Below are 27,785 nucleotides of genomic sequence, written 5' to 3'. Positions count from 1 at the left end.
GTCTGTGAAAACCATACTGTTCCTCTTTTCTGGTCCTCAACATCAGTTGGGATCACATTCATCTTCTCATAAGCCTCTTTGATAACAGGATGAACACGTAGAGTGCTCAGGAAACCTTCACCTCCTTTCTCTTGACAGGCCATCATCAGCCTTCTAACCACAGAAGTGTTTGTACCAACAAACCAACACAAGTGCTTCTATGATCTCCGTTACACCTACTATTAATCGTGAAAACTCCAACTTCAAAGACAAATAGCCATCATCTGGGTATTGCTCTGAGCTAAGACCCCAAATCTCCAAGTGTCCAATGAGCTTTAATGGCAGATGTGTCAAGTACTTGTTAAAAAAGGATCTGTAGAGTAGGGTAATCTGAGACCCAATATCTAGTAAAGCTTTAGCATAGATGCCTTCAATCTGTACAGGAACAACAGCACTAGGTCTCACTAAGCCGGTAGGTAGCATGTCTTTTGCTTCTTCACGTTTCTTGTTGCACTTGGTGGAATGTATCTTCACCGGGACGTCAGGTCGCTCCTTTTCTGGGTCCCGCTGTAGTTTTCCGTTGACCGTTTCTGGCATGTGAGACACTAGTTGACTTTCCTCTGATTTTCTACGCCCTCACACTCTCATTTTAAGTGTCCATCCTCTCCACATTTATAGCAGAAGATACCAAGTTGGCCTTCATCTTCACTCAGCGTAAAACACCACAGCTACTCACGATTTCGTAGAAACCCCCTGAAACCAACAGTTCCAAGGCCGTTGCCTATTTATAATCCAATTGGCAGAAATTGCCCTGCATGCATCCGGAATGTCCAGCATCAACGAAGCCATCAAATTCCCTCAGACCAAGCCGTCCTCTTCAGCTCCCGATCCGACAAATCCAAGCTAGCTCCCGAAGCGTCTAGAATCTTCGTTAATCCAGCCAAGCAGAAATTAAAACCAATTCAGGAAAAAAATATTTTAGTACACAACATGTTATTTGTCTCTCCACAAGAGCATCTCTCCCCCTTTCTTTCTCTCCTCGGCAACAATGGAGAAACCTGCGCAGCCCTCTGCACACCACCTATAGTGCATCTTGATTGTTCCAAACCGAGCATGCACCCATCGCATGAACAGAAACCATAGTTCTAAATAAATGATTTAGCAGGGCATTACAATAGGATGCTGCCTTTCCAACAAGTCAGTTCATCAAACTTCTGCCCTGCTAGAGCTTCCCCGGTCAACTGTAAGTGCTGTTATTGTGAAGTGGAAACGTCACAGAGCAACAACGGCTCAGTGGAAAGCCTTCCCAGAAGAGTGTTATAGGTTGTTATAGCAGCCTCCATAGCAAGGGGAAACCAACTTCATAATAATGCCCGTGATTTTGGAATGAGATGTTCGACGAGCACGTGTCCACATACTTTTGTTCATGTAGTGCATCTAGTTGTGCTCTTTCCCCTGAAGGAATGAATGAAAACGTATGTAATTGAACTCAATTGAATTTAGGTCATTCCTAGCCTGTGTTACCATAGTATCCTTAACCAGTGTATGGTGAGGTTATAAGGAGTGTGTGTGTGTGTGTGTGCTTGTATTTGTGCGCTCATGCACGTGCGTGTCTGTCTGTGTGTGTGTGTGTGTGTGTGTGGTCTCACCATGCGGAAGCAGCTGCGTACACTGGGCTCCACGTTGCTCCCTCCGAAGGCGGCCACCTCTCCCAGCTGTCGCGGGATCTGGATGGCTTCATAAAGCAGCATAGTGAGGTGACGCTGGTCGGTCAGACCCCCTGGACCAGACACCTGCCTGAACAAGTCTGATGAAACACAGAGGGTTAATAAAACATGTGTGTGTTTGTGCACAAGCTTGTTCTGTATACCTGTGTGACTATGTGAATGTGAATCTATTCACGTCTATATGCGTGGATGTGAATCTATTCACGTCTATATGCGTGGATGTGAATCTATTCACTTCTATATGCGTGGATGTGAATCTATTCACTTCTATATGCGTGGATGTGAATCTATTCACTTCTATATGCGTGGATGTGAATCTATTCACGTCTATATGCGTGGATGTGAATCTATTCACTTCTATATGCGTGGATGTGAATCTATTCACTTCTATATGCGTGGATGTGAATCTATTCACTTCTATATGCGTGATGTGAATCTATTCACTTCTATATGCGTGGATGTGAATCTATTCACTTCTATATGCGTGGATGTGAATCTATTCACGTCTATATGCGTGGATGTGAATCTATTCACTTCTATATGCGTGGATGTGAATCTATTCACTTCTATATGCGTGGATGTGAATCTATTCACTTCTATATGCGTGGATGTGAATCTATTCACTTCTATATGCGTGGATGTGAATCTATTCACTTCTATATGCATGTGAATCTATTCACGTCTATATGCGTGGATGTGAATCTATTCACTTCTATATGCGTGGATGTGAATCTATTCACGTCTATATGCGTGGATGTGAATCTATTCACGTCTATATGCGTGGATGTGAATCTATTCACTTCTATATGCGTGGATGTGAATCTATTCACGTCTATATGCGTGGATGTGAATCTATTCACTTCTATATGCGTGGATGTGAATCTATTCACTTCTATATGCGTGGATGTGAATCTATTCACTTCTATATGCGTGGATGTGAATCTATTCACTTCTATATGCGTGGATGTGAATCTATTCACTTCTATATGCGTGGATGTGAATCTATTCACTTCTATATGCGTGGATGTGAATCTATATGCGTGGATGTGAATCTATTCACTTCTATATGCGTGGATGTGAATCTATTCACTTCTATATGCGTGGATGTGAATCTATTCACTTCTATATGCGTGGATGTGAATCTATTCACGTCTATATGCGTGGATGTGAATCTATTCACTTCTATATGCGTGGATGTGAATCTATTCACTTCTATATGCGTGGATGTGAATCTATTCACTATATCATGTGAATCTATTCACTATATGCGTGGATGTGAATCTATTCACTTCTATATGCGTGGATGTGAATCTATTCACTTCTATATGTGAATCTATTCACTGCGTGGATGTGAATCTATTCACTTCTATATGCGTGGATGTGAATCTATTCACTTCTATATGCGTGGATGTGAATCTATTCACGTCTATATGCGTGGACTGTGAATCTATTCACTTCTATATGCGTGGATGTGAATCTATTCACTTCTATATGCGTGGATGTGAATCTATTCACTTCTATATGCGTGGATGTGAATCTATTCACTTCTATATGCGTGGATGTGAATCTATTCACTTCTATATGCGTGGATGTGAATCTATTCACTTCTATATGCGTGGATGTGAATCTATTCACTTCTATATGCGTGGATGTGAATCTATTCACTTCTATATGCGTGGATGTGAATCTATTCACTTCTATATGCGTGGATGTGAATCTATTCACTTCTATATGCGTGGATGTGAATCTATGTGAATCTATTCACTTCTATATGCGTGGATGTGAATCTATTCACTTCTATATGCGTGGATGTGAATCTATTCACTTCTATATGCGTGGATGTGAATCTATTCACTTCTATATGCGTGGATGTGAATCTATTCACTTCTATATGCGTGGATGTGAATCTATTCACTCTATATGCGTGGATGTGAATCTATTCACTTCTATATGCGTGGATGTGAATCTATTCACTTCTATATGCGTGGATGTGAATCTATTCACTTCTATATGCGTGGATGTGAATCTATTCACTTCTATATGCGTGGATGTGAATCTATTCACTTCTATATGCGTGGATGTGAATCTATTCACGTCTATATGCGTGGATGTGAATCTATTCACTTCTATATGCGTGGATGTGAATCTATTCACTTCTATATGTGAATCGTGGATGTGAATCTATTCACTTCTATATGCGTGGATGTGAATCTATTCACGTCTATATGCGTGGATGTGAATCTATTCACTTCTATATGCGTGGATGTGAATGTGAAATCTATTCACTTCTATATGCGTGGATGTGAATCTATTCACTTCTATATGCGTGGATGTGAATCTATTCACTTCTATATGCGTGGATGTGAATCTATTCACTTCTATATGCGTGGATATGCGTGGATGTGAATCTATTCACTTCTATATGCGTGGATGTGAATCTATTCACTTCTATATGCGTGGATGTGAATCTATTCACTTCTATATGCGTGGATGTGAATCTATTCACTTCTATATGCGTGGATGTGAATCTATTCACGTATATGCGTGGATGTGAATCTATTCACTTCTATATGCGTGGATGTGAATCTATTCACTTCTATATGCGTGGATGTGAATCTATTCACGTCTATATGCGTGGATGTGAATCTATTCACTTCTATATGCGTGGATGTGAATCTATTCACTTCTATATGCGTGGATGTGAATCTATTCACTTCTATATGCGTGGATGTGAATCTATTCACTTCTATATGCGTGGATGTGAATCTATTCACTTCTATATGCGTGGATGTGAATCTATTCACGTCTATATGCGTGGATGTGAATCTATTCACTTTTTTATGCGTGGATGTGAATCTATTCACTTCTATATGCGTGGATGTGAATCTATTCACTTCTATATGCGTGGATGTGAATCTATTCACTGCGTGGATGTGAATCTATTCACTTCTATATGCGTGGATGTGAATCTATTCACGTCTATATGCGTGGATGTGAATCTATTCACTTCTATATGCGTGGATGTGAATCTATTCACTTCTATATGCGTGGATGTGAATCTATTCTATTCACTTCTATATGCGTGGATGTGAATCTATTCACTTCTATATGCGTGGATGTGAATCTATTCACTTCTATATGCGTGGATGTGAATCTATTCACTTCTATATGCGTGGATGTGAATCTATTCACTTCTATATGCGTGGATGTGAATCTATTCACGTCTATATGCGTGGATGTGAATCTATTCACTTCTATATGCGTGGATGTGAATCTATTCACTTCTATATGCGTGGATGTGAATCTATTCACTTCTATATGCGTGGATGTGAATCTATTCACTTCTATATGCGTGGATGTGAATCTATTCACTTCTATATGCGTGGATGTGAATCTATTCACTTCTATATGCGTGGATGTGAATCTATTCACGTCTATATGCGTGGATGTGAATCTATTCACTTCTATATGCGTGGATGTGAATCTATTCACTTCTATATGCGTGGATGTGAAATCTATTCACGTGGATGTGAATCTATTCATTCTATGCGTGGATGTGAATCTATTCACTTCTATATGCGTGGATGGAATGTGAATCTATTCACGTCTATATGCGTGGATGTGAATCTATTCACTCTATATGCGTGGATGTGAATCTATTCACTTCTATATGCGTGGATGTGAATCTATTCACTTCTATATGCGTGGATGTGAATCTATTCACTTCTATATGCGTGGATGTGAATCTATTCACGTCTATATGCGTGGATGTGAATCTATTCACTTCTATATGCGTGGATGTGAATCTATTCACTTCTATATGCGTGATGTGAATCTATTCACGTCTATATGCGTGGATGTGAATCTATTCACGTCTATATGCGTGGATGTGAATCTATTCACTTCTATATGCGTGGATGTGAATCTATTCACGTCTATATGCGTGGATGTGAATCTATTCACGTCTATATGCGTGGATGTGAATCTATTCACTTCTATATGCGTGGATGTGAATCTATTCACTTCTATATGCGTGGATGTGAATCTATTCACTTCTATATGCGTGGATGTGAATCTATTCACTTCTATATGCGTGGATGTGAATCTATTCACTTCTATATGCGTGGATGTGAATCTATTCACTTCTATATGCGTGGATGTGAATCTATTCACGTCTATATGCGTGGATGTGAATCTATTCACTTCTATATGCGTGGATGTGAATCTATTCACTTCTATATGCGTGGATGTGAATCTATTCACGTCTATATGCGTGGATGTGAATCTATTCACTTTTTTATGCGTGGATGTGAATCTATTCACGTCTATATGCGTGGATGTGAATCTATTCACGTCTATATGCGTGGATGTGAATCTATTCACTTTTTTATGCGTGGATGTGAATCTATTCACTTTTTTTATGTGTGTTTGTGAATCTATTCACCTATATATGTGTAGATGTGTTCCAGATTATGTTTTTTTGTTTTTTTATCTTTATTTAACTAGGCAAGTCAGTTAAGAACAAATTCTTATTTTCAATGATGGCATAGGAACAGTGGGTTAACTGCCTGTTCAGGGACAGAACGACAGATGTACCTTGTCAGCTCGGGGCTTTGAACTTCCAACCTTCCGGTTACTAGTCCAACGCTCTAACCACTAGGCTACCCTGCCGCCCCATGTTTACCAGAGCTGGGGACAATTCGAATTGACAAGCTGATTTTAATTTGTGTTTACATTATATCTGCTTGTGTATACAAGAGCATATTAGTGCTACTATTCACACCTACACATATGTACCAACATCCATGTTCTCAGCGTTTCTCTAAGTGAGCCTGTGTGTGGGCGTTACTTCCCTAAACCTATTTCTAGGTTTTTTGAGAGAAAGAAAGAGAAAGAAAGAGAAAGAGAAAGAGAAAGAGAGAGAGAGAGAGATAGAGAGGAAGGGCAGGCGTACTGATCTAATTGCAGACAAAAGGGCTGCATTAGCGCTCGCTACCTCATCAGGCTCTGAATGGAGCCTTCATCTGCGAGTCATGATTCCGCCTGTCACTGAGGAGATGGATACTGACAGGTGTTTGAAGGTGCTGCACAATGCCAGTATAAATAGCACCAGCACCAGCCACAGCCAGAAAACCCTGACAGCCAGCCTGCCTGCCTCTACCCTGCACACAGCTCAAGCTCTGGGAGGGGGGGGACAAAAGCCAAGCACACACACACACACACACACTGTGTCTGCCACACTACCACGTTCACTCACTCACTGCCACCAGATGCGCCCCCTTGTTTACTAGCATAATCAGGGGTCATCTCTCCCCTGAGCTCAGGAGAAAAAATGTGTGATCAATCACTGGGACAAATTGGCATGGTTTGCATCACTGCCCCCCCTGCCTGCCCGCCTCTACCCTCACAATCCTCTAGGGCCAGGCCTTCTGTGCTTCGTCTGCCATAAAAAAAAGACTCCAAATCTGTTGCCATTCAATTTTTACAAGCTGTCACAGATGGTGTGCCAACTGACAGTGGGCCTGCCCTGACCCGTCGGGACTGTCTAAAATCTCATACCGATGAGCTCATTCTCTCTCCTCTCCCCCTTCTCTACATATTTACAAGGCTGTGTTGTAAAATGCAGTTAAGATGCTGTAAAATGGTTTTACTTTCCCTGAGCTGGGCACCAGTGAAATATTAGCGCATAATTGAACATGGAAAAGGGAAGCCAGAGGGTCCAGAGAGAGAGAGAGCTGAGTGTGGTGTGTGTGTTCTCTCTACCATAGTGTATTCTCTCTGCCTAAAAGCCCAATGTACTTTGGAGAAATAAAGAGAGAGAGAGAGCCTTTCCCCATTATTGTGCAGCAGAGTAATTCCCTCCATTAGGCTAAGTGGTTGTCTTTATGTAATGCTTGCAATCAGGCTGGTTTTGTTTTGGCCCTTTGTTAGGGGGCTGCAGGGCTGTGGTGTCTACATGAGAGGGTCTCATACTTACATTTATACTTCTCCTGAACATCCGCATTGCACAGGCTCACCAGTCCCGTCTTGAAGGAGAGGACGCGCATCTTTCCATTGCGACCACTAGGGAGAAAGCAGGGCAGGGCAGGGCAGGGAGAGGGAGAGGGAGAGGGAGAGGGAGAGGGAGAGGGAGAGGGAGAGGGAGAGGGAGAGGGAGAGGGAGAGGGAGAGGGAGAGGGAGAGGGAGAGGGAGCTATAAAAAGTAGAATATGCCAGAACAAATACATTTACATAAGCAAACAGACACATAAACTAAGCCTTTACACTGAAAAAACAAGGGGATTAGAGGCAAGAACAGATCCATAAACAGTGTTCTCTGGCCAATGGCAAGGCCACAGAGTTGGGTTGGGACTGGGAGAGCTGTGTCCTGACTTAAATGGGTCACATTATATCTGTGTGTCTGGGAGGCACAGGGACACTGCCACTAGAGTCAGACAGAGGGAAGGGCAGGGCTGCTGTTACTGGCTTTAGTTGGGAGCTTTGCTGCTTTTCTTTTCTCTGCCTTGACTGTCAGGAGGGGATTACAGTCATTTAAAGAACATTAGAGGCAGTGGGAGTCAATGTCAGTGGGAGAGACACATAGAAGCACTGCCTTTAAAGTGTGACAAAACAGGAGTCAGGAGACTGCAGAGTCCATTAGGCAGTAGGAGGCAGTAGGAGTACATTAGAGGCAGTGTGAGTCTATGTGAGAATATAAGAGATGTTAAAGTTACTGGGGGAACATTAGAGGCAGTGTGAGAACAATAGTCAGTGTGAGAACATTAGTCAGTGTGAGAACATTAGAATCAGTGTGAGAACATTAGAGTCAGTGTGAGAACATTAGAATCAGTGTGAGAACATTAGAGAATGTGTGAGAACATTAGAGACAGTGTGAGAACATTATGGTCAGTGAGAAAATTATGGTCAGTGTGAGAAAATGAAAGACAGTGTGAGAACATTAGAATCAGTGTGAGATCATTAGAGTCCGTGTGAGAACATTAGAGTCAGTGTGAGAACATTACAGTCAGTGTGAGATTATTAGTCAGTGTGAGAACATTAGAGTCAGTGTGAGAACATTATGGTCAGTGTGAGAACATTAGAGACTGTGTGGAAACATTAGAGTCAGTGTGAGAACATTAGAGTCAGTGTGAGAACACTAGAGGCAAAGCGAATCTATGTGAGAATACAAGAAATGTTAAAGTCACTGGGGGAACATTAGAGGCAGTGTGAGAACAATAGTCAGTGTGAGATCAGAGACAGTGTAAGAACATTAGTCAATGTGAGAACATTAGAATCAGTGTGAGAACATTAGAGTAGTGTGAGAACTTTAGAGTCAGTATGAGAACATTAGAGACTGTGTGGGAACATTAGAGACTGTGTGGGAACATTAGAGTCAGTGAGAAATCATTAGGGTCCGTGTGAGAACATTATGGTCAGTGTGAGAACATTAGAGACTGTGTGGGAACATTAGAGTCAGTGTGAGAACATTAGAGTCAGTGTGAGAACATTATGGTCAGTGTGAGAACATTAGAGACTGTGTGGGAACATTAGAGTCAGTGTGAGAAAATTAGAGTCAGTGTGAGAACATTAGAGTCTGTGTGAGATTATTAGAGACAATGTGAGATTATTAGAGTCAGTGTGAGAACATTAGAGTCAGTGTGAGAACATTAGAGTCTGTGTGAGATTATTAGAGACAATGTGAGATTATTAGAGTCAGTGTGAGAACATTAGAGTCAGTGTGAGAACATTAGAGTCAGTGTGAGAACATTATGGTCAGTGTGAGAACATTAGAGACTTTGTGGGAACATTAGAGTCAGTGTGATAACATTAGAGTCAGTGTGAGAACATTAGAGTCCGTGTGAGATTATTAGAGACAATGTGAGATCATTAGAGTCAGTGTGAGAACATTAGAGTCAGTGAGAAAACATTAGAGTCAGTGTGAGAACATTATGGTCAGTGTGAGAACATTAGAGACTTTGTGGGAACATTAGAGTCAGTGTGATAACATTAGAGTCAGTGTGAGACCATTAGAGTCAGTGTGAGATTATTAGAGACAATGCGAGTTTATTAGAGTCAGTGTGAGAACATTAGAGTCAGTGTGAAAACATTAGTCAGTGTGAGAACATTATGGTCAGTGTGAGAACATTAGAGACTGTGTGGGAACATGAGAGTCAGTGTGAGATTATTAGAGACAATGTGAGATCATTAGAGTCAGTGTGAGAACATTAGAGTCAGTGTGAGAACATTATGGTCAGTGTGAGAACATTATGGTCAGTGTGAGAACATTAGAGTCAGTGTGAGAACATTAGAGACTGTGTGGGAACATTAGAGTCAGTGAGAAAACATTAGTCAGTGTGAGAACATTATGGTCAGTGTGAAAACAGAGTCAGTGTGAAAACATTAGAGTCAGTGTGAAAACATTAGAGTCAGTGTGAGATTATTAGAGACAATGCGAGATAATTAGAGTCAGTGTGAGACCATTAGAGTCTGTGTGATATTATTAGAGTCAATGCAAGATTATTACAGTCAGATCTAGGGGAAGGCAGGGGAGACCTAGGGGGAGGCAGGGAGAGACCTAGGGGGAGGCAGGGGAGATCTAGGGGAGGCAGGGAGAGACCTAGGGGGAGGCAGGGGAGACCTAGGGGGAGGCAGGGGAGACCTAGAGGGAGGCAGGGGAGACCTAGGGGAAGGCAGGGGAGACATAGGGGAGACAAGCGGAGGCAGGGGAAGACCTAGGGGGAGGCAGGGGAGACCTAGGGGAGGCAGGGGAGACCTAGGGGAGGCAGGGGAGACCTAGGGGGCAGGGGAGACCTACACACACATTTCTCCTGAATCAAAATCACTCTGACCCACCCACTCTCCAAAATTACCAGAGAAAAGACTGGGGAAAAAAATCAGCTTTTCTCTTTAGTAATACTGAGAACACAACACTCAGTCTGTGGGTAGACCTCATGATGATTACAACTCACACACACACACACACACACACACACACACACACACACACACACACACACACACACACACACACACACACACACACACACACACACACACACACACACACACACACACACACAGACAGACAGATCCCACTGCATGCTCCTGTGTTTATCGGAAAACAAAAAAGCAATTACAGGGAATGCATGTAAAGGGTAAAATGCTGATTTCCACTCATTAGAAGCAGGTAGTTAAGGGCTGCAAAACAAATGTATAGTATTTAGAAAAAAATTGGGCTGTTTTTTATATTCGCCAGGAATTGTGCCTCTCAGATTGTCTGCGGAGGGCTTGGCAGTTGGCAGAGAGAGATGGGGTCAGGGCAATCAGAATCAAACAGAGGAGGCTTTCTGCTGGGTCTCAGTGGCCCTGATTGGACACCTGCCCGCTTGATTGAGCTACAGCCTCTCTGTGATCCTACTCACGACACAGCCTCCCAGGCACAGAGCGTACTTCACCAATGAGACGCCACGCTGAGAGGCGGCCAATCACAGCATTGGACTAGCAGAGAGTGATGGACCTTGATTGTGGGAAAAGGGTGAATTTGACCAAGGATGTGTGCGAGGTTATATTAGCAGTAACGCTAACTGTGTCACACATAGAAGAGTGCTGCATATGAAAAAGAGGTGACAAAAACAGAGTTATTTGGTTCATTAGAACATAGTAGCTCAAAGTGCCACTGACAAGTAGGTAACAACACAAGTGGAATGAACAGTCGCAAATTAGATGAAGAATAAACTGCATATCTGAACACAAATTAATGCATAACTCAAGGTCATGAAATAGGTTCTTGACTGACACCCGGCTAAATAACCTTGCCGAAAGTAGATGTGTTGTACGCGGGAGTAATCTTCATCTTACTGGCTAATTAGTGTTTATTTTCTATTTCCAACCCCTTAAAGGTAATATAAGATCAAGTACCTGTCAGACATTGTCGCACTGAGCAGCCAGTTACAACACATGCCCTGGTCTGGTTGATGTCCTGTAAGGTTCAGGGTCAAGGGTCAAGGTTGAAGGTCAGTTGTCAGTAGTACCTGTCGTAGACATTGAGCAGCCAGTTGAGGCACATGTCGACAGAGAGAGGGATGTTGACCACGATGGCCCTTCTCTCCTCCTCCAGTCTCTCATACAGGCCAGTCAGGGCATGAATCATCTCCACCACATCCATCACATGTTCCCCATGCTGCAGATCCTGCTCCCTGAACACGTCCACCACACTCACCAGCGTCAGCAGGTCCACTGGATGGGTGCACACACACACACGTGCACACACACACACACACACACACACACACACACACACACACACACACACACACACACACACACACACACACACACACACACACACACACACACACACACACACACAGACAGACAGACCACCAGGGACAGCAGAGTGAAGGAGAGAACACTTATTCAACTTTTCTCCCACTTAAGTGCTGGCAGATTGTGAGAGCGTCAATCCAAATGTGATTTTGTTCCTCTAAACTAATTTGAATGGCCATCCCAGGCTGGGCAGAGGACTGGAGATAAAAGTGTGTCCTTTAATGACAGGTGGAATTGAACAGGGAGATAAAAGGGTGGCAGAGGAGAGGACATGGCTGGAGTGGGTTAGGGTTGGGAGAGGAGAGGACATGGCTATAGTGGGTTAGGGTTGGGAGAGGAGAGGAGAGGACATGACTGGAGTGGGTTAGGATTGGGAGAGGAGAGGAGAGGACATGGCTGGAGTGGGTTAGGGTTGGGAGAGGAGAGGACATGGCTGGAGTGGGTTAGGGTTGGGATAGGAGAGGACATAGCTATAGTGGGTTAGGGTTGGGAGAGGAGAGGACATGGCTGGAGTGGGTTAGGGTTGGGAGGAGGAGAGGATATGGCTGGAGTGGGTTAGGGTTGGGAGAGGAGAGGACATGGCTGGAGTGGGTTAGGGTTGGGAGAGGAGAGGACATGGCTGGAGTGGGTTAGGGTTGGGAGAGGAGAGGACATGGCTGGAGTGGGTTAGGGTTGGGAGAGGAGAGGACATAGCTAGAGTGGGTTAGGGTTGGGAGAGGAGAGGACATGGCTGGAGTGGGTTAGGGTTGGGAGAGGAGAGGACATGGCTGGAGTGGGTTAGGGTTGGGAGAGGAGAGGACATAGCTATAGTGGGTTAGGGTTAGGTTGGGAGAGGAGAGGACATGACTGGAGTGGGTTAGGGTTGGGAGAGGAGAGGACAGGAGAGGTAAGGACATGGCTGGAGTGGGTTAGGGTTGGGAGAGGAGAGGACATAGCTATAGTGGGTTAGGGTTGGGATAGGAGAGGACATGGCTATAGTGGGTTAGGGTTGGGAGAGGAGAGGACATGACTGGAGTGGGTTAGGGTTGGGAGAGGAGAGGAGAGGACATGGCTGGAGTGGGTTAGGGTTGGGAGAGGAGAGGACATAGCTGGAGTGGGTTAGGGTTGGGAGAGGAGAGGGAGAGGAGAGGACATGGCTGGAGTGGGTTAGGGTTGGGAGAGGAGAGGACATAGCTATAGTGGGTTAGGGTTGGGATAGGAGAGGACATGGCTATAGTGGGTTAGGGTTGGGAGAGGAGAGGACATGACTGGAGTGGGTTAGGGTTGGGAGAGGAGAGGAGAGGACATGGCTGGAGTGGGTTAGGGTTGGGAGAGGAGAGGACATGGCTGGAGTGGGTTAGGGTTGTGAGAGGAGAGGACATGGCTGGAGTGGGTTAGGGTTGGGAGAGGAGAGGACATGGCTGGAGTGGGTTAGGGTTGGGAGAGGAGAGGACATAGCTAGAGTGGGTTAGGGTTGGGAGAGGAGAGGACATGGCTGGAGTGGGTTAGGGTTGGGAGAGGAGAGGACATGGCTGGAGTGGGTTAGGGTTGGGAGAGGAGAGGACATAGCTATAGTGGGTTAGGGTTGGGAGAGGAGAGGACATGACTGGAGTGGGTTAGGGTTGGGAGAGGAGAGGACAGGAGAGGTGAGGACATGGCTGGAGTGGGTTAGGGTTGGGAGAGGAGAGGACATAGCTATAGTGGGTTAGGTTTGGGAGAGGAGAGGACATGACTGGAGTGGGTTAGGGTTGGGAGAGGAGAGGACAGGAGAGGTGAGGACATGGCTGGAGTGGGTTAGGGTTGGGAGAGGAGAGGACATAGCTATAGTGGGTTAGGGTTGGGATAGGAGAGGACATGGCTATAGTGGGTTAGGGTTGGGAGAGGAGAGGACATGACTGGAGTGGGTTAGGGTTGGGAGAGGAGAGGACATAGCTATAGTGGGTTAGGGTTGGGAGAGGAGAGGACATGACTGGAGTGGGTTAGGGTTGGGAGAGGAGAGGACAGGAGAGGTGAGGACATGGCTGGAGTGGGTTAGGGTTGGGAGAGGAGAGGACATAGCTATAGTGGGTTAGGTTTGGGAGAGGAGAGGACATGGCTATAGTGGGTTAGGGTTAGGAGAGGAGAGGACATAGCTATAGTGGGTTAGGGTTGGGAGAGGATAGGAGAGGACATGGCTGGAGTGGTTTAGGGTTGGGAGAGGAGAGGACATGGCTGGAGTGGGTTAGGGTTGGGAGAGGAGAGGACATGGCTGGAGTGGGTTAGGGTTGGGAGAGGAGAGGAGAGGACATGGCTGGAGTGGGTTAGGGTTGGGAGAGGAGAGGACATGGCTGGAGTGGGTTAGGGTTGTGAGAGGAGAGGACATGGCTGGAGTGGGTTAGGGTTGGGAGAGGAGAGGACATGGCTGGAGTGGGTTAGGGTTGGGAGAGGAGAGGACATGGCTGGAGTGGGTTAGGGTTGGGAGAGGAGAGGACATGGCTGGAGTGGGATAGGGTTGTGAGAGGAGAGGACATGGCTGGAGTGGGTTAGGGTTGGGAGAGGAGAGGACATGGCTGGAGTGGGTTAGGGTTGGGAGAGGAGAGGACATAGCTAGAGTGGGTTAGAGTTGGGAGAGGAGAGGACATGGCTGGAGTGGGTTAGGGTTGGGAGAGGAGAGGACATGGCTGGAGTGGGTTAGGGTTGGGAGAGGAGAGGACATAGCTATAGTGGGTTAGGGTTGGGAGAGGAGAGGACATGACTGGAGTGGGTTAGGGTTGGGAGAGGAGAGAGAGGAGAGGACAGGAGAGGGGTTAGAGGACATGGCTGGAGTGGGTTAGGGTTGGGAGAGGAGAGAGGACATAGCTATAGTGGGTTAGGGTTTGGGAGAGGAGAGGACATGGCTATAGTGGGTTAGGGTTAGGAGAGGAGAGGAGAGGACATGGCTGGAGTGGGTTAGGGTTGGGAGAGGAGAGGACATGGCTGGAGTGGGTTGGGGTTGGGAGAGGAGAAGACATGGCTGGAGTGGGTTGGGGTTGGGAGAGGAGAGGACATGGCTGGAGTGGGTTAGGGTTGGGAGAGGAGAGGAGAGGACATGGCTGGAGTGGGTTAGGGTTGGGAGAGGAGAGGACATGGCTGGAGTGGGTTAGGGTTGGGAGAGGAGAGGAGACGACATGGCTGGAGTGGGTTAGGGTTGGGAGAGGAGAGGACATGGCTGGAGTGGGTTAGGTTTGGGAGAGGAGAGGACATGGCTGGAGTGGGTTAGGGTTGGGAGAGGAGAGGACATGGCTGGAGTGGGTTAGGGTTGGGAGAGGAGAGGACATAGCTAGAGTGGGTTAGGGTTGGGAGAGGAGAAGAGAGGACATGACTGGAGTGGGTTAGGGTTGGGAGAGGAGAGGACAGGAGAGGTGAGGACATGGCTGGAGTGGGTTAGGGTTGGGAGAGGAGAGGACAGGAGAGGTGAGGACATGGCTGGAGTGGGTTAGGGTTGGGAGAGGAGAGGACATAGCTATAGTGGGTTAGGGTTGGGAGAGGAGAGGACATGGCTATAGTGGGTTAGGGTTAGGAGAGGAGAGGACATAGCTATAGTGGGTTAGGGTTGGGAGAGGAGAGGACATGGCTATAGTGGGTTAGGGTTAGGAGAGGAGAGGACATAGCTATAGTGGGTTAGGGTTGGGATAGGAGAGGACATGGCTATAGTGGGTTAGGGTTGGGAGAGGAGAGGACATGACTGGAGTGGGTTAGGGTTGGGAGAGGAGAGGAGAGGACAGGAGAGGTGAGGACATGGCTGGAGTGGGTTAGGGTTGGGAGAGGAGAGGACATAGCTATAGTGGGTTAGGGTTGGGAGAGGAGAGGACATGGCTATAGTGGGTTAGGGTTAGGAGAGGAGAGGAGGAGGACATGGCTATAGTGGGTTAGGGTTAGGAGAGGAGAGGACATAGCTATAGTGGGTTAGGGTTGGGAGAGGAGAGGACATAGCTATAGTGGGTTAGGGTTGGGATAGGAGAGGACATGGCTATAGTGGGTTAGGGTTGGGAGAGGAGAGGACGTGGCTATAGTGGGTTAGGGTTGGGAGAGGAGAGGACATGGCTGAAGTGGGTTAGGGTTGGGAGAGAGAGGAGAGGAGAGGAGAGGACATGACTGGAGTGGGTTAGGGTTGGGAGAGTAGAGTAGAGGACATGGCTGGAGTGGGTTAGGGTTGGGAGAGGAGAGGAGAGGAGAGGACATGACTGGAGTGGGTTAGGGTTGGGAGAGGAGAGGACATGGCTGGAGTGGGTTAGGGGGAGGGAGAGGAGAGGACATGGCTGAAGTGGGTTAGGGTTGGGAGAGGAGAGGACATGGCTGAAGTGGGTTAGGGTTGGGAGAGGTGAGGACATGGCTGGAGTGGGTTGGGGTTGGGAGAGGAGAGGACATGGCTGGAGTTGGTTAGGGTTGGGAGAGGAGAGGACATGGCTGGAGTGGGTTGGGGTTGGGAGAGGAGAGGAGAGGACATGGCTGGAGTGGGTTAGGGTTGGGAGAAGAGAGGAGAGGACATGGCTGGAGTGGGTTAGGGTTGGGAGAGGAGAGGAGACACTAGAATACATTTTAGATGTGCCTTTGTGAGCCTTCCTCAATCATCCTTACCAAGAGGGAGGGAGGGAGGGAGGGAGGGAGGGAGGGAGGGAGGGAGGGAGGGAGGGAGGGAGGGAGGGAGGGAGGGAGGGAGGGAGAGAGAAACTCAGTAGTTATTATGGCAGCCTGGCAATTAATTCTCCTAACGACACGAACTAGCAGACCAGCACATGATGAGGCAGGCTAGAGAGAAAAAAATAATAATATATATATATATATATATATAGAGAGAGAGAGGGGGGAGAGAGAGAAAGCAATAGGAGGGTATCGTTTTCAGCGGTCCATTTATGCTGTGCTTTCGCAGGCCATTTCCCGTGTCGGAGAGAGAGGGTTGGGGTGGAGAGAGGGGTGGAGGGATGGACAACGGAGAGAGAGGGTTGGGGTGGAGAGGGGGTGGAGGGATGGACAACGGAGAGAGAGGGTTGGGGTGGAGAGAGGGGTGGAGGGATGGACAACGGAGAGAGGGGTTGGGGTGGAGAGAGGGTGGAGGGATGGACAACGGAGAGAGAGGGTTGGGGTGGAGAGAGGGGTGGAGGGATGGACAACGGAGAGAGAGAGTGTGAATGGAGAGAGTGTGGAAAAGGATGTGAGCGGCCAACCATGGCGAAGCATGGCCGCAGGGCTGACTCAGGGTCAGGTGGAGCCAGGGAAGGAGGGAGGGATGGAGGAGAGGAGGAGAGGGGGATGTCTGGAAAGTGGAAGATAAGGCTACTACGCTTGGTCCTGGAAGACACACACACACGTTTATGCCTCACTCATCCACATGGCCTTGGCTAATTACCTCTCCTCATGTAACTTAACTGGGCCAATTAATGAGTTTAATTAGCATGTATGACAGTGATTTAGACCTAACGATGGATAGAAAGGGTTGTAGCTGGTTGGATGAGGAGTTGTAGCTAGCTAGTTAGCGCTAGGCTAATCAATGACTTCGATTGGTAGTGGTAACCTTGGTGGCAGATACACCCTAGAAGTTAAGGAAGGGAATGGGCAACTCCTGATTTCACTAATCATGGTCTAAAATGTCATAGTTTTTCTGGCTGAATTAGGTGTGCTATAGCCGGGCTGGAATAATAGCCTACACACACTGCTCTGGAGCTCCAGCTTTCTCACCCAATGAATGAGGTTTGAAAACACAATACGTACATCTCAGAGCCTTCTGCACCCGCCGCAGCTTCATGGCCGTCCGGTATGCTGAGAACTTGATGTTGTTTAGATCCGCTAATGAGGGAGGGAGGGAGGGAGGGAGGGAGGGAGGGAGGGAGGGAGGGAGGGAGGGAGGGAGGGAGGGAGGGAGGGAGGGAGGGAGGGAGGGAAAAATGAAAAAGAGAAGATCAGAGGATGAGGACAAGAGAGAAAACAAACCCCTTTCTACCCCCTTCTACTCTTCCGTCCCCTCTCTCTTGCTCACCTCTCTCTCTCTCTCTCTCTCTCTCTCTCTCTCTCTCTCTCTGTCTCTCTGTCTCTCTCTCTCCATCCTTCTCCCCTCCTACTGTCTTCCTCCAGATGAGACAGACCACCCCTCGTCTGCCCTCATTCTCCCCACATTTATCAGTCCATCAGTGAGTCATTAGCAGGGGCCATGTTGCTACATAATTCCGCTCCCTCCATCCCTGATAGCATCTCAACGTGTGTGTGTGTGTGTCTGTGTGTGTGTGTGTCTGTGTGTGCATGTGTGTGTGTGGACAACCCCCCTGTCAGATCCCATTAATAAAAGGAATCCGATGCCATTTAATCACAATTAATTTAAATGCAGGAAATAGCTAATCACAGAGCCGACACAGTGTCGTCCATCTCGGGGGTGTCTGAAATACAGGGCCTTAATGAGGTACGGGGTGACGGTGGCGAGGCCCCTGTGGAGATGGCCGGTGAGGGCCTAAGTGGAAAAAGCTCAGAGAGGGGAACTCTTTAATTGTCTCTATCTTACCCAGTGCCTGGTACAGCTCCGTCATTTTTGGATGATCCCAGCATGTCGTCTGGCCCTGATGGCTGAGGGAGTTGAGGAAGGGAGAGGGGAGAGGGGAGAGGGGAGAGGGGAGAGGGGAGAGGGAGAGGAGAGGGAGAGGGGAGAGGGGAGAGGGAGAGGGGGAGAGGGGGGGAGGGAGAGGAGAGGGAGAGGAGAGAGGAGAGGGAGAGGGAGAGAGGAGGAGAGAGGGAGAGGGGAGGGAGGGGGAGGAGAGAGAGGGGAGAGGGAGAGAGGGGAGAGGGAGAGGGAGAGGAGAGAGGAGAGAGGTGGAGAGGAGAGAGGGGAGAGAGGAGGGGGAGAGGGGAGAGGGAGAGGGGGGAGAGGAGGAGGAGGGGAGAGGGAGAGAGGGAGAGGGAGAGGAGAGAGAGGGAGAGGAGAGAGGAGAGAGGAGAGAGAGAGAGGAGGAGAGAGGGGGAGAGGGAGGGGGAGGGGAGAGAGGAGAGAGGTGGAGAGGAGAGAGGGAGGGAGAGGGGAGAGGGGAGGGAGAGAGGGGAGAGGAGAGAGGAGAGTGGGGAGAGGGAGAGAGGGGAGGGGAGAGGAGAGAGGAGGAGAGAGAGAGGAGAGGGGGAGAGGGGAGAGGGGAGGAGGAGAGGTGGAGAGCAAAGGAGGACAGAGTTACAGGAGGAACGTAAAGTAGTTAGAGAAGAGGAAAAAGAAACACAGAGCAAAGAGAAAGAAGAAGAATTTAGAGAGAGGGTGGGGGAGGAGCAGAGGATAGTGTAGAGAGGAGGAGGAATAGAGAGACAGGTACAGTGTAACAAGGAGAAAGAAGAAGAATTTAGAGAGAGGGGGGGAGCAGAGGATAGTGTAGAGAGGAGGAGGAATGTAACAAGGGAGAAAGAAGAAGAATTTAGAGAGAGGGGGAGCAGAGGATACAGGTGTGTAACAAGGAGAAAGAAGAAGAATTTAGAGAGAGGGGGGCAGAGCAGAGGATAGTGTAGTGTAGAGAGGAGGAGGAATAGAGAGACAGGTACAGTGTAACAAGGAGAAAGAAGAAGAATTTAGAGAGAGGGGGGAGCAGAGGATAGTGTAGAGAGGAGGAGGAATAGAGAGACAGGTACAGTGTAACAAGGAGAAAGAAGAAGAATTTAGAGAGAGGGGGGAGCAGAGGATAGTGTAGAGAGGAGGAGGAATAGAGAGACAGGTACAGTGTAACAAGGAGAAAGAAGAAGAATTTAGAGAGGGGGGGGAGCAGAGGATAGTGTAGAGAGGAGGAGGAATAGAGAGACAGGTACAGTGTAACAAGGAGAAAGAAGAAGAATTTAGAGAGAGGGGGGGGAGCAGAGGATAGTGTAGAGAGGGAGGAGGAATAGAGAGACAGGTACAGTGTAACAAGGAGAAAGAAGAAGAATTTAGAGAGGGGGGGGGAGGAGTGTAGAGAGGAGGAGGAATAGAGAGACAGAGGATAGTGTAGAGAGGAGGAGGAATAGAGAGACAGGTACAGTGTAACAAGGAGAAAAAGAAGAAGAATTTAGAGAGAGGGGGGGCAGCAGAGGATAGTGTAGAGAGGAGGAGGAATAGAGAGACAGGTACAGTGTAACAAGGAGAAAGAAGAAGAATTTAGAGAGGGGGGAGCAGAGGATAGTGTAGAGAGGAGGAGGAATAGAGAGACAGGTACAGTGTAACAAGGAGAAAGAAGAAGAATTTAGAGAGGGGGGGGGGAGCAGAGGATAGTGTAGAGAGGAGGAGGAATAGAGAGACAGGTACAGTGTAACAAGGAGAAAGAAGAAGAATTTAGAGAGAGGGGGAGCAGAGGATAGTGTAGAGAGGAGGAGGAATAGAGAGACAGGTACAGTGTAACAAGGAGAAAGAAGAAGAATTTAGAGAGAGGGGGGGAGCAGAGGATAGTGTAGAGAGGAGGAGGAATAGAGAGACAGGTACAGTGTAACAAGGAGAAAGAAGAAGAATTTAGAGAGAGGGGGGAATAGAGAGACAGGTACAGTGTAACAGAGGATAGTGTAGAGAGGAGGAGGAATAGAGAGACAGGTACAGTGTAACAAGGAGAAAGAAGAAGAATTTAGAGAGAGGGGGAGCAGAGGATAGTGTAGAGAGGAGGAGGAATAGAGAGACAGGTACAGTGTAACAAGGAGAAAGAAGAAGAATTTAGAGAGAGGGGGGGGAGCAGAGGATAGTGTAGAGAGGAGGAGGAATAGAGAGACAGGTACAGTGTAACAAGGAGAAAGAAGAAGAATTTAGAGAGAGGGGGGGAGCAGAGGATAGTGTAGAGGAGGGAGGAGGAATAGAGAGACAGGTACAGTGTAACAAGGGAGAAAGAAGAAGAATTTAGAGAGAGGGGGGGGGAGCAGAGGATAGTGTAGAGAGGAGGAGGAATAGAGAGACAGGTACAGTGTAACAAGGAGAAAGAAGAAGAATTTAGAGAGAGGGGGGGGGAGCAGAGGATAGTGTAGAGAGGAGGAGGAATAGAGAGACAGGTACAGTGTAACAAGGGAGAAAGAAGAAGAATTTAGAGAGAGGGGGGGGGGAGCAGAGGATAGTGTAGAGAGGAGGAGGAATAGAGAGACAGGTACAGTGTAACAAGGAGAAAGAAGAAGAATTTAGAGAGAGGGGGGCAGAGGATAGTGTAGAGAGGAGGAGGAATAGAGAGACAGGTACAGTGTAACAAGGAGAAAGAAGAAGAGAGGATTTAGAATAGAGAGACAGGGTGTAACAAGGGAAAAGAAGAAGAATTTAGAGGATAGTGTAGAGAGGAGGAGGAATAGAGAGACAGGTACAGTGTAACAAGGGAGAAAGAAGAAGAATTTAGAGAGAGGGGGAGCAGAGGATAGTGTAGAGAGGAGGAGGAATAGAGAGACAGGTACAGTGTAACAAGGAGAAAGAAGAAGAATTTAGAGAGAGGGGGGAGCAGAGGATAGTGTAGAGAGAGGAGGAGGAATAGAGAGACAGGTACAGTGTAACAAGGAGAAAGAAGAAGAATTTAGAGAGAGGGGGAGCAGAGGATAGTGTAGAGAGGAGGAGGAATAGAGAGACAGGTACAGTGTAACAAGGGAGAAAGAAGAAGAATTTAGAGAGAGGGGGAGCAGAGGATAGTGTAGAGAGGAGGAGGAATAGAGAGACAGGTACAGTGTAACAAGGAGAAAGAAGAAGAATTTAGAGAGAGGGGGGAGCAGAGGATAGTGTAGAGAGGAGGAGGAATAGAGAGACAGGTACAGTGTAACAAGGAGAAAGAAGAAGAATTTAGAGAGAGGGGGAGCAGAGGATAGTGTAGAGAGGAGGAGGAATAGAGAGACAGGTACAGTGTAACAAGGAGAAAGAAGAAGAATTTAGAGAGAGGGGGGGAGCAGAGGATAGTGTAGAGAGGAGGAGGAATAGAGAGACAGGTACAGTGTAACAAGGGAGAAAGAAGAAGAGGAGGAATAGAGACAGGTACAGTGTAACAAGGGAGAAAGAAGAAGAATTAGAGAGAGGGGGGGGAGCAGAGGATAGTGTAGAGAGGAGGAGGAATAGAGAGACAGGTACAGTGTAACAAGGAGAAAGAAGAAGAATTTAGAGAGAGGGGGGGGGAGCAGAGGATAGTGTAGAGAGGAGGAGGAATAGAGAGACAGGTACAGTGTAACAAGGAGAAAGAAGAAGAATTTAGAGAGAGGGGGAGCAGAGGATAGTGTAGAGAGGAGGAGGAATAGAGAGACAGGTACAGTGTAACAAGGAGAAAGAAGAAGAAGAAGAATAGTTAGAGAGGGGAGGGGGGTACAGTGTAACAGAGGATAGTGTAGAGAGGAGGAGGAATAGAGAGACAGGTACAGTGTAACAAGGGAGAAAGAAGAAGAATTTAGAGAGAGGGGGGGGAGCAGAGGATAGTGTAGAGAGGAGGAGGAATAGAGAGACAGGTACAGTGTAACAAGGAGAAAGAAGAAGAAGAATTTAGAGAGAGGGTGGGGGGGGAGCAGAGGATAGTGTAGAGAGGAGGAGGAATAGAGAGACAGGTACAGTGTAACAAGGGAGAAAGAAGAAGAATTTAGAGAGAGGGGGGGGGGGAGCAGAGGATAGTGTAGAGAGGAGGAGGAATAGAGAGACAGGTACAGTGTAACAAGGAGAAAGAAGAAGAATTTAGAGAGAGGGGGGGGGAGCAGAGGATAGTGTAGAGAGGAGGAGGAATAGAGAGACAGGTACAGTGTAACAAGGGAAAGAAAGAAGAAGAATTTAGAGAGGGGGGGGAGCAGAGGATAGTGTAGAGAGGAGGAGGAATAGAGAGACAGGTACAGTGTAACAAGGAGAAAGAAGAAGAATTTAGAGAGGAGGGGGGGACAGGTACAGTGTAGCAGAGGATAGTGTAGAGAGGGGGGGAGGAGGAATAGAGAGACAGGTACAGTGTAACAAGGAGAAAGAAGAAGAATTTAGAGAGAGGGGGGAGCAGAGGATAGTGTAGAGAGGAGGAGGAATAGAGAGACAGGTACAGTGTAACAAGGGAGAAAGAAGAAGAATTTAGAGAGAGGGGAGCAGAGGATAGTGTAGAGAGGAGGAGGAATAGAGAGACAGGTACAGTGTAACAAGGAGAAAGAAGAAGAATTTAGAGAGAGGGGGGAGGAGCAGAGGATAGTGTAGAGAGGAGGAGGAATAGAGAGACAGGTACAGTGTAACAAGGGAGAAAGAAGAAGAATTTAGAGAGAGGGGGGGGGGAGCAGAGGATAGTGTAGAGAGGAGGAGGAATAGAGAGACAGGTACAGTGTAACAAGGGAGAAAGAAGAAGAATTTAGAGAGAGGGTGGGGGGAGCAGAGGATAGTGTAGAGAGGAGGAGGAATAGAGAGACAGGTACAGTGTAACAAGGGAGAAAGAAGAAGAATTTAGAGAGAGGGGGGGGAGCAGAGGATAGTGTAGAGAGGAGGAGGAATAGAGAGACAGGTACAGTGTAACAAGGGAGAAAGTAGACAGAGTTGTTTCTAATTACGAGTTTATGAACCTGCAAAGCTCCGACACACAGCAACAACAAGGCAGTAGGACCTATGTTCCACTACGGTCACTCCTCACCCTTCACTGTGTACCAGCTGCTACTACTGCTTCACCCTACTGCTCTGACGGAGCTACGGCAACCAATGTAAGAGGCTTCACACAGAGAGCTGCTACTGTCGCTACACTTCATTAAACAGACAACCTATCTGAGCACTCAACCCAAATCCCTGCCAGCAACTGCTACATGGAGCAGCGCAGCGCAGGAAAAGGAAAATATATAGGGGAGAAAAAGATAGCCAATAAATAAATGACGAGCACAGTGAGCGAGCCCCGAAGCAGGAAGCTTGCCAGGACCCCGGGGCCACTTCACCACCAGCGCTCGTTATTACCTGTGTGAGACTGTTGGAATCGATTAGGTGCCTGACAGAGGGCCCATCAGATATTCCCCTCCAGTGGCATAATTACACAGCCCATAAGGAATTATCAGGCAGCACAGGGAGTGGGGGCTACTGGGGCTGGGGGGTGGCAAACGGGGCAGCAGAGAGGCCAAACGGGGCCCACCAGGGCTAACAGCAGTGATTAAGAAAATAAATAAACTCATTTGTAAAAGAGATACGCTGACAAAACACACTCACGCGTACAAGGCGCGCGCGCGCACACACACACACACACACACACACACACACACACACACACACACACACACACACACACACACACACACACACACACACACACAGTACACATGTGCGCACACGTGTATGGATGGATGCACACACACCGACAACCCCCCACACACACACCTCAGAGCTGAAAGATAAACACAGCCCAACCAGGGAGGATGGAGGTTTGATGAATAAATAAGAGGTCGGGGAAGGGGCTTAACTCAACACTGTTCTCAGAGGGATACCTTAGTATGAATGCGTTCTCTCCAGGTAACTCAACACTGTTCTCCGAGGGATACCTTAGTATGAATGCGTTCTCTCCAGGTAACTCAATACTGTTCTCCGAGGGATACCTTAGTATGAATGCGTTCTCTCCAGGTAACTCAATACTGTTCTCCGAGGGATACCTTAGTATGAATGCGTTCTCTCCAGGTAACTCAATACTGTTCTCCGAGGGATACCTTAGTATGAATGTGTTCTCTCCAGGTAACTCAATACTGTTCTCCGAGGGATACCTTAGTATGAATGTGTTCTCTCCAGGTAACTCAATACTGTTCTCCGAGGGATACCTTAGTATGAAATCAAATCAAATCAAATCAAATTTTATTTGTCACATACACATGGTTAGCAGATGTTAATGCGAGTGTAGCGAAATGCTTGTGCTTCTAGTTCCGACAATGCAGTAATAACCAACAAGTAATCTAACTAACAATTCCAAAACTACTGTCTTATACACAGTGTAAGGGGATAAAGAATATGTACATAAGGTAATGAATGAGTGATGGTACAGAGCAGCATAGGCAAGATACAGTAGATGGTTCTCTCCAGGTACAGTATATACATATGAGATGAGTATGTAAACAAAGTGGCATAGTTAAAGTGGCAATAGTGATACATGTATTACATAAGGATGCAGTCGATGATATAGAGTAACAGTATATACTGTATGCATATGAGATGAATAATGTAGGGTAACTAACATTTATAAGGGGATAGCATTGTTTAAAGTGGCTCTCAGTGATATATTTACATCATTTCCCATCAATTCCCATTATTAAAGTGGCTGGAGTTGAGTCAGTGTCAGTGTCAGTGTATGAGCAGCCACTCAATGTTAGTGGTGGCTGTTTAACAGTCTGATGGCCTTGAGATAGAAGCTGTTTTTCAGTCTCAATACTGTCCCAGCTTTGATGCACCTGTACTGACCTCGCAAATCTGGATGATAGCGGTGAACAGGCAGTGGCTCATGGTTGATGTCCTTGATGATCTTTATGGCCTTCCTGTAACATCGGGTGGTGTAGGTGTCCTGGAGGGCAGTAATTTGCCCCAAGTGATGCGTTGTGCAGACCTCACTACCCTCTGGATAGCCAGTGTACGGTTGAGGGCGGAGCAGTTGCCGTACCAGGCGGTGATACAGCCCGCCAGGATGCTCTCGATTGTGCATCTGTAGAAGTTTGTGAGTGCTTTTGGTGACAAGCCGAATTCTGAATGCGTTCTCTCCAGGTAACTCAATACTGTTCTCCGAGGGATACCTTAGTATGAATGCGTTCTCTCCAGGTAACTCAATACTGTTCTCAGAGGGATACCTTAGTATGAATGTGTTCTCTCCAGGTAACTCATTGTTCTCCGAGGGATACCTTAGTATGAATGTGTTCTCTTTCCAGGTAACTCAATACTGTTCTCAGGGGGATACCTTAGTATGAATGTGTTCTCTCCAGGTAACTCAATACTGTTCTCCGAGGATACCTTAGTATGAATGCTGTTCTTCAGGTAACTCAATACTGTTCTCCGAGGATACCTTAGTATGAATGCCTTCTCTCCAGGTAACAGGCCGTTCTCCAAAGGATACCTTAGTATGAATCTTTATGGCCTTCCAGGTAACTCAATACTGTTCTCCGAGGGATACCTTAGTATGAATGCGTTCTCTCCAGGTAACTCAATACTGTTCTCCGAGGGATACCTTAGTATGAATGCGTTCTCTCCGGGTAACTCAATACTGTTCTCAGGGGGATACCTTAGTATGAATGTGTTCTCTCCAGGTAACTCAATACTGTTCTCCGAGGGATACCTTAGTATGAATGCGTTCTCTCCAGGTAACTCAATACTGTTCTCCGAGGGATACCTTAGTATGAATGCGTTCTCTCCAGGTAACTCAATACTGTTCTCAGAGGGATACCTTAGTATGAATGTGTTCTCTCCAGGTAACTCAATACTGTTCTCAGAGGGATACCTTAGTATGAATGCGTTCTCTCCAGGTAACTCAATACTGCCATCTCAAGCAAAGTGAATGTCTTTTCTCAACAACGACCTAAAGACCTTTTTTCTCCACACACTTTTGGACTGTCTGCACTCATGTCCCCCAGTTGGACTTAATGTACTACACACACACAGACCCCCCACACACACACACACACACACGCAGTTGGACTTACTTGATGTAGTAGGGCACTTTGTTTGGAGATATGGCGCGTTCCCAGGGTATCTGCACTGAACCTGAAAGTGAGGGGGAAATCAATTGCTGAGGCACATCAAGCATGAAAAGCCATTTGCACATAACCACTGACCATGTTCATGTCCCAAATGGCACCCTATTCCCTATTTAGTGGACAACTTTTGACCAGGGCCCTATGGGTATAGTGCACTAAATATGGGAAAAGGGTGCCATTTAGGGCATGACCTGCATCAACCCAGACCGTCTGTGAACATTCAGGCACCACAGAGGGAGAGCTGCGTCACATAACAGGTGAGCTACAGTTGAATGAAGGGAAAAGCAGCCTTTTGTGTCCAGTCTCAGAGAGGATTAGGTTGTTTGCAAAGGCTAATGGGATATATGGGAGACGGAGGAGGAATATTGACAAGACCCATTCAATGTAGCATTTTAGCAGTAAACTACAGGGGTAAGCAGGCTGGGAATGGAATAGGCTAGACTGGAATGGCTGGGAAGTTAAGGGAGACACACACACAAGGACACCGTCACAATGAACACAGTGAGGCAGCTACACACACACACACATTCCTGGCAGGGATAAAGAGATCAGCCCCAGAAGCATGACAGTGCTGACACAGCAGAGCTGGATGGGGGGGAATCGAGGACAGTAGGGGTTCCCTTTTACTACCACCACCATCACAGAGCAGCACGCACACACACACACACACACACACACGCACACACACACACACACACACACACACACACACACACACACACACACACACACACACACACACACACACACACACACGCACACACACACACACACACACACACACACACACACACACACACACGTGACTGAGCACAGACACACAATACTGCTGCTGTGACTCAGTGGGAGCTCAAGGTACAAAGCCTGCCCCCTCGTCACATGACCCAGACAACACAGTCACACACACAGCCTCACACTGTGACCAACCATGTTCTAATCCCCTCCCCCTACAACCCCCATCTGCATTTTCAACATCCCACCCCCATCCTGCCCCCAGCCACTATACAGGCATAGCACCGTGTGGCACAGAGCATCACAGCACCCGGCACCAGCTTCTAATGAATGTGGAGGAGCCTTTACTGGAGAGGAAGTGCTGGGATCCAGGACCAAAGTCTCTATGGGCATCCTGCAGCTGCTTCAGACGCTCTTCAATGGAGCCCTGCGAGGAGACATACATTTACATGACATTACACA

The 27,785-nt window shown here is 47.2% G+C and overlaps 1 protein-coding gene across 1 annotated transcript in view; it reads right to left on the bottom strand.

Annotated features, from left to right (window-relative positions):
• The window catches only part of drp2 (dystrophin related protein 2), a 178,459-nt gene that overhangs the window by 32,782 nt on the left and 117,892 nt on the right, over nt 1-27,785 (bottom strand). Inside the window, exons 8-14 of the mRNA XM_042303053.1 lie at nt 27,672-27,750; nt 26,538-26,598; nt 18,499-18,560; nt 17,718-17,792; nt 11,717-11,921; nt 7,684-7,769; nt 1,629-1,786 (exon numbers count right to left, since the gene is read on the bottom strand). Coding sequence (XP_042158987.1) covers nt 1,629-1,786; nt 7,684-7,769; nt 11,717-11,921; nt 17,718-17,792; nt 18,499-18,560; nt 26,538-26,598; nt 27,672-27,750 — 726 coding nt within the window. The remainder of the gene's footprint in view (nt 1-1,628; nt 1,787-7,683; nt 7,770-11,716; nt 11,922-17,717; nt 17,793-18,498; nt 18,561-26,537; nt 26,599-27,671; nt 27,751-27,785) is intronic.

Source organism: Oncorhynchus tshawytscha, linkage group LG21, assembly GCF_018296145.1.
Source record: "Oncorhynchus tshawytscha isolate Ot180627B linkage group LG21, Otsh_v2.0, whole genome shotgun sequence".
In the NCBI taxonomy this organism is placed as follows: Eukaryota; Metazoa; Chordata; class Actinopteri; order Salmoniformes; family Salmonidae; genus Oncorhynchus; species Oncorhynchus tshawytscha.
Note: the sequence above shows the minus strand (reverse complement) of the source record. Positions and strands in the feature narration are given on the sequence as shown.